The 7643-nt window shown below is 42.4% G+C and overlaps 1 protein-coding gene across 3 annotated transcripts in view; it reads right to left on the bottom strand.

The window, feature by feature from the left end:
- The window catches only part of INPP5A (inositol polyphosphate-5-phosphatase A), a 251562-nt gene that overhangs the window by 19917 nt on the left and 224002 nt on the right, over nucleotides 1-7643 (bottom strand). For all 3 annotated transcript variants that reach the window (XM_074875636.1, XM_074875638.1, XM_074875637.1), the window contains exon 12: nucleotides 6623-6696. In XM_074875636.1, coding sequence (XP_074731737.1) covers nucleotides 6623-6696 — 74 coding nt within the window. The remainder of the gene's footprint in view (nucleotides 1-6622; nucleotides 6697-7643) is intronic.

Below are 7643 nucleotides of genomic sequence, written 5' to 3'. Positions count from 1 at the left end.
CCGGGGCTGTCCCGCCCGCCCGCCGGATAGCTTCTCGAGCCCAGGAGAGATGAGTTTACAGCCCCTGTCACCGGAGCGCCGGTTGTTCAGCTGCTGGCAGCCTGCACCACACAGCCCGGCTCAGGCACTGGCTCTTCCTCCAAACTGGAACCAGTAAGGAGCACAGCATTGTGACATCATGTTATGCAGAACTTATGCTGCCTTATGAGAAGATATTATAACTTTAAAAATGGACTGTGAAAATTCTGGATGACTTGCTTATAAGAAGGATCATCTAAAGAGCAAAGTATAATGATTTCCTTTGAAAAAAATTCTTACCAGTATAAAAATATATGCCTACGTGGCTGTCATGGCTTCATTTAAAATTAGGGAGAAAGGACAGAGAAATGAATTGTAAAAGATGCAGGTATATAAAACAATTAAAACTCAGAAACGTACAAAAATGTCCTCTCCATTCAGATTATTACAACAGAAGAATTTCTTTGGTAATTTTAAATGAAAACTGAGAATATGCAAGAATCAAATTTGATTATTTCCTCAGTCTGTACTCTTAAGTGCATAAGCACTTTCCAGGACACCAAAACTTCTGAATACTTTCTATAACAGCAATATGTTTACCTTCATTTTTTTTAACCACAGACTCAGATTTAAAATTGAATTCTAAAATACTTGTACAGTCATAACTGTGAAAAATACTATTAAAGAAAAACCTTTCTGGTCACCCTCTGTATATGAACGTGTTTTCGCAGTCTTGAAGAGGAGATCCGTAGAGTGCACGAACGTGCAATGGTGCTGCTGAAGTAAGCAGGGATGGGGACTGAGGTGTGAGAATTCAGGACTGGGTTCAGTGCCTGCGGCTCTTGATGAAAGCGCTGTCAGAGCTCGCTTAACTCACGGCTCTCCTTGCGAAGGAAGGCGCTCTCATGCGCTCACTGTGACGCCTGGCGCCAGGAAGAGAGACTTTTCTTACTTATTACTTTAATTAGGACTTTGCTTATTTTTCTGAAATGAAAACCAGTGATTTTCATTTGAAACAAAGCTCTCTCATGAAGAACCGGAGTTGGCTGTCCAGCGCTGGACACGTCAGGGCCCAGCTGGCGCTGGCTGGGGGTCAGGACTCAGGCTTCAGGCTGCGTTCGGCACTACGCAGGGGAGCAAGGCAGAGCGTGGGTCACTGCAGCGCAGCACGCTTCTACCCATTCCTACTTATACCCGAGGTAGCTGGATCACCCTGGAACGCCGCCCTGGGAGTGGCGTGAGAACAAACCAAGAAAACTGCTGAAGGTGAAATTTTGGCCCCACCGAGGTTAACCACAAAAATATTACCAACTCAGAGAAGTAAAGCTTTCAACCCCAGGCCAGCTATAGGAGTGTATCAATAAGATCTCAGGATAAAGCCCAGAGAATAAACAGTTTATGCTGATAAAAAATGAATTTATAAGTAACTTAGTCTGCTGCAACTCAAAGGGATGTGACCTTTTCCATTTATCTCAAGAGCACACTGAATCTCAAGCATGCTTTTTGAGGGGAAAATTTACAAGTAAGACAGGAATGCAACTGTGCTATTGATTTGTAGAACTCTATGTGAAAATTGGGCAATTAGTTGTATGCACTAATGATGAAGCAAATGAAAGAAGGAGAAAACTGTCCTAATTGATCTTTCATTTTTTGAGAGATGTGAAACATAGTACTAGATGTATTCAGTACCACTTTAACCAAGATACTCTGTCTTCAGTTGTTGGCCAGCATCCCATGATGTAAGACCGTTACACCATGGATCAAGAACAGAAGTAGTGAGTAATTAATTCATAGACTGAATCAATGGACCGTATTTAAAATATGATGTATAAAACAAATTCTGAAATACTGCTTTAGGGCTATCATTACAATTTCTTACAACTCCCTTCTAAATTCAAATGCTCACGAACTAAGCCTGTAACCTGACACAAAAAGTGACTAGAGCTTTCTCCCTCTCCCTCCAGTGAAAAAGGCTTTGTTTGATGCATTTGCAGAACAAACAGATGCACCATACACTTTCCAGCTAAGAATACAAAAGGCTTAAAGAAGTATTTTCTAAATATACAGGACTGATCATATCCTTCTTTGGTTAAAAATACAAAATCTAGTATACTGGCTATATAACAAACATATTAAGCTCACATTTACAAACAGTATATAAAAGCAGATAAGTCATAATAAGCTACAGATAATTTTTTTTTCCAGAGGAAAAATGAGGGAAAAATGGAGTAAAAACTACTAGGAAGTGAAACCAAGACATTTAGGCCATATACTTAATCTCTTTCTTGTATGAGTGAAGAGATTCTAAGTTAAAAAGAAAATATCCTACATTAAATCCACTGCTTTTGGCCTATTCAAAATACCTGGGTTTGCAGTTAATAGCACACTGTTGTCATTATTTCAATACACAGAAAAATATTTCTTTCAGGAAAATCAATGTCCTTAGTTTCATGAACAAAAATAGGACGCTGACCTGCAGTAACTCTAAGAACCGTCAGTCCAGTTCTGCAGCACTTCACTTGGGCAAGACTTCTTACTGAGCTTGGCGCCCGCGCAAGGACGACAAAGGGAAAGCAGGATTCCCTTGCCATATGACCCAGAACATGAAGAGGGATGGGTGAAAAAAAGCACACTAATGTAAAGCCAGTTTGCTCTTTGTACATGCACGAGTTTAGCTTGTTGGTTCTATATTTTGTATTTTTAGCAATATTCTCATATTCAGTTCTCATATTTTATTGATATTCTCTGCTTAAGTTATATAAACTTCAGTATTAGCATCCCTTTTGTGCCACAAAGGAAGTGCCAGCTTTCGGTATACAAAAATTTATTACTATTTATTATTATTACTGTTACTTAGTCATGAGAAGGAAACAGAGCGAGTAGCAGGTAAAGCTGAACGTTTATCCCCGTCACCGCAGGTGAGAAGAGCAGCCGCAGGGCTGGTTCTCCATGGGCTTTTGGAGGCTGAAGAAGGGTTTGCCACGTTACCCTGTACCCCCCTTCCCCCTCCCCAGACTGTTCACAAAGCCCCAAAGTTGGTAACTGAATGGGAACAGAGGCAAACGGGTGAAGCTGGAAATGACCCTTCATGGCTGTTCCCCAAGATCTGGCCAGGGTCCCTGCTCAGAAGGGTCTGCTTCCACCTCGGTAGGGCAGATCGCTTTTTGCAAGCATCTGTGTGAGTTAAAGAGCCACGGCCTGTAGACAACTGCCGAATTCAGCAGCACTCAGCACGGCACCAGCCCGCGGCACAGCGGTTTGGGGCAGGAACTGAAGAATACCACCAAATTCAACTAAAGTAACAGTGCGTCTGGGGAGGTGGAATCCAATTACTGGGACTTTGGCCACAACATCTGTCTAGACGTCTATGCTCTTGCAGAAATGTTATGGGACCTTTGATGGCAAGAAGTGGTCAGGACCTTGGTTTTTCATCTTATTTGAAAGACAACAGAAGCCAGAGCAACGTGACTGCCGGCTGCGGCCCCAGGCAGGATTCACCAGCAGCTCTGGAGACAGGGCGCAGCCTCCTGAGGAGCCGCACCGGAACGCCCATGGCTGGCGTCACGCCGAGCGCGTTTGACGGCCCCTTGCTCTGGGGCAGCGAGGGGACCGAATGCAGGACCCCCATCCATCGCAGCCGGCAGTGCAGATCCATGACATCTAGGGCTAAGCCGGCTCGACTTTAACTTCGCAAGCCAGAATTGTACTTAGTGAAATATTTCATCCCTAATATCAATGCTGTGTGCAAAACAAAAGCACACGAGCTAGATTGAGCTTTGGTTTTCCAAGGAAACAAAACAAGTAATAAAACTGAGAAAGAAGGAGCTGGCAGCGGATAAGTTGCCATCAGAATTTGGTGACTGCCCTCCTTGACGACAGTGCTACGGCTTCAGGGAGCTGCTCCTGTGGTTTCCTAGCCAAGTCTGCAAGCATGTGGGCAGGGGAGGGGATGATACTCAGCTCATATTACAGGGTATTTCTTTCATTTCTCTCATTACATCAATTAAAGTCAAAATCTGTGTTTCATCCACAGGGATTTCTGGGATGGAACATTTTCACCTGGTCTTGCATTTTTTTTACCAGGGGTTCATCTCCGGTGTAGCAGCTTATTTAATAGTTTTGTTCTAGACAATAACAGACTCATACAGTAGATAGAGTAGCTTAAAATGTTAATGGTAGTGAAATACATCATTTGGATGTTAATGCTCTGTGTCAAACTATTCAGATACTGGGGCAGCAGAGAGTACAAGTGCAGTTGACTAATATTTAATTTACCTCCTCTTGCTCCTGTTCGCATGGTCCTCCCCATCCATCCCCCCGCAGCTCGCTGCTGGTTTTATAGCAGCAACAGCAGTTCTCAGTCGCAGCTCTCACAAGCCCGCCTATTCACTCCCAGTTAAACTTCTAATCCTTTTGACAAACATCTTCCATTTTCCCCCAAGGCTTCTTTCTCTCTATACAGTCTCACATTATGCCACTTTCAAGCTCCATTCTGGCCATACCTCAAGGAGCAGTGGCGCTACCTCGCCTGGCAGGGACTCCTCAGTACCCCTGCATCTGACACCTGACAGCAGCAGCCTGTCATCCTCTCTGTGGATCAGTGCTAGAAAGGGACACAGAAAATCTTTTTCCCAGCTCTCCGTTTTCACCTTTCTCTGTTTTGGGCAAGACCAACTCACTGTCACATCCCATGGGCAGTGTCTTGCGGCCATCTCGCTCTTCCTGTGGTTTTCACCACTCTCCCCCAGTATTCCAGATCACGCCTGCCCAGTCCTCCCTCCCCACAGCCCTGTCTCGTTGTCCTGGTCTCTCCTCAGCCAACTGGCTAGAGCCTTCCTCTTCTGGCTGCTTCTGCAAGTCTTGCTCTCCTTGCCTGGAGACCCAGAGTTGGCCTGAGGTTTCACCCTTTGAGCCCAGCTACGCCCTTCCCTGCAGCGGCTGCCAGGTGGCTCCTCCAGAGTTTGGGTTCTGGCTGTTGTTCCACCAGTATTTTATTCATGGAGGTTTCCCACCACTACTTGCTCCAACGGGATGTAAAGCAGAGGAAGGCTCATTTATCACTTGCCCACAACCTCACAGGGCATGGCCCTTGGTAGCTGCGAGGAAAATCCTGGGTTGTATCTGGTCTAGCTGTAATTTGCAAGAAACTTAACCACTGAAATAGTAACAGCAATCTCTACTGAGATTTGGACAGATTTGTGAAAAGAAATTTTTCAAGGGTTTAGACCTCAGCCAGATGTTCACATCACTTCACAGAGGGATCAAAAGCACAACTCAGATATAAGCCTACTCAGCAAAATTTCTGATCTTTGCCTGAGAGTGGAATGACACCGAACTGAGAGAAAGGTCTGAAGAATCTGCAAAGCATTCATGCAACAATGTATTTTTGCCAAACCTTGTTCTGGCTGAAAGCGCTAATGTTGGTGAAATCAAGTAGAAGAGTATTTCTGGTAAAAAATTTGTATCTATTTCCCCTCACATCCTTTTAGCCTGACCAGGTACACAACTAATGAAATACGCTCAGAGACGTACACACTGCTGGTCTTCTGTTATCATACTCAATCAATAAGAACAATTTAGAGCAGCGGTAACCTCTCCATGCATACTTCCATTGTCCCAAGGGATCAATATAATCAGTATCGCAGCTGGCTGGTGAGAAATAATGAGATTATGATAACAAAAAGGCAAGCTTTCCAAATTTTTTCTTAGTGTATGCCAAAACATCATACTTTTCTATCTATCCATAAAGGACACAATAGCAATATTTAAGAATATTGTATCTATTAAAAAAAAAAGTATATAAAAAGTATGTTTTTATCTATGATTTTCTGAACTTTAACTTTCTTTGCGAATGCAGTATTTCTTTCCCTGAAAAGCAACTGTTAAGATTTGACTTCTTCATTCTTGGAAAGGGGCCATACATGTTTAAAACTGTACCAAATTTTCTATGGATTTCTCCGAACAGGACTGCCACTTGCAAAAATCTTGATTTTGTGTGATAGCAATACTTGTCTATTCATGGCTAAAATTCACCTAAGGGGTATAGATGATTAAAATCATGCATATGTATTAAAAAAGAAGAATTGTTCTAATAGTCTTAGCAGTTATAGAACATGTTTACTGAAACTGAAAAAGCACAGTCTAAGCTCCTGTCGTCTTTCCTGCTGCTCCTCTCGGATCCCGCCTCGGGCAGTGGCATTAGGCTCCACACCCCACTTCCAGCCTGTTCCTTGCCACTGCCACTGCGGGTCAGTTTTCAACAGCCCGAGGTAAAGGATGCCTTTATAGTTGCAATAAAGTATTTTAACAGGTTATCTGGGTCCAGTGCTTAAAAGCAACTACACATCTCTTAGTACACAATCATGTCGGGTCTATTTTAGGAGCAGCTATAAAAGGCAGGATCAGCACTGTCGGCATGCAGACTGCAGCGTCACCGTTCATGTAGTGATGGAGGGCATGTGGGAAGACTAAACACTGATGAAAGGAACGGAGATCACTATCATTTCTACAGCGTGCATGGGAACACTCACATCTTACCTACAGTGCTAGTAACAATTATGTTTTAGCTAGCTAGTTAAATAAATGGATTATATATGAATCTTACCTGGGAGGAAATGAGATGTCCAGTTCATACAATCTGTCTTTAAAGACTGACAGCTCTCTGTCAAATTCTAAAAGCTATAAAAGATAAGAAATAAAAGTATTCACTCTTCAGTGTTGAACTGAAGCAATCTAAAAATACTACACTATATAAAAGGAAATAAACAGACACTTTAATTACACAGCTTGAGGTATGACACCCATATAATAGCTTTTAAAACATATTGCAAAACACTCAGTACTATTTTGATACACAAACAGTTCATTGAGAAAAGTGTTCAAAATGTTCCTTTTCACCTCAGTGAAATACGTTAACACTGGGTCTTTAGAGCAGTGACCTATATGTACACTTACTATTTCAAGATGGGTAAATTTTTTCAAATTATTAACAATGTTTTCAAAGATAAACCAGACTAGCATTAAAAAAGAACAGCAAACTGATACACTAGTCAGCCCACAAAAATGCCAGCAAAAAGTATCATATTACTTTATATTATCTTTAGCTCAGATAAGAAGGTACAATAAACACAAGGATGTGCACATCACTCTTCCTAAGCAAAGACAAGCAGTGTTTTTGTACACCTATTTTGGGTGGTGCATGTCAGATAGCAGAGAGAGGGATACGTGACAATAGGTAAAACGTGTTCCCTGGCAGCAGCCAAGATATAGTACTAGAAGCAGGTATTTAACAGAGATGTTCATAAGTCTAGATTTAATGTCCTGTATAAATATTAGCCCTTGCCAAATTTGTTTTTTCCCCCGGACCTCTACAGAGAAAATAAATATCTGTAGTCTTTTGTTCACAAACACAAACCTGCTCGCAGCAAGTCAATGATAACTGTCCACATTAAACCAATAATTGTTCTGATGGACATAAATAACCTTATTTCAGAACCATGGCTGGTGTTAAGCCTGACGTCCAAGTGAATTAGCGAGTTGAAAGACAAAAAGCTCATAATCTGCACTGTTACTGGCCGTCCCTCTAAGTGCCACTTTCTATTTTGACAAGCGTGTCATCCCCCCAG

Source organism: Strix uralensis, chromosome 7, assembly GCF_047716275.1.
Source record: "Strix uralensis isolate ZFMK-TIS-50842 chromosome 7, bStrUra1, whole genome shotgun sequence".
NCBI classification, from domain to species: Eukaryota; Metazoa; Chordata; class Aves; order Strigiformes; family Strigidae; genus Strix; species Strix uralensis.
This window is presented reverse-complemented; position numbering and strand designations above follow the sequence as displayed.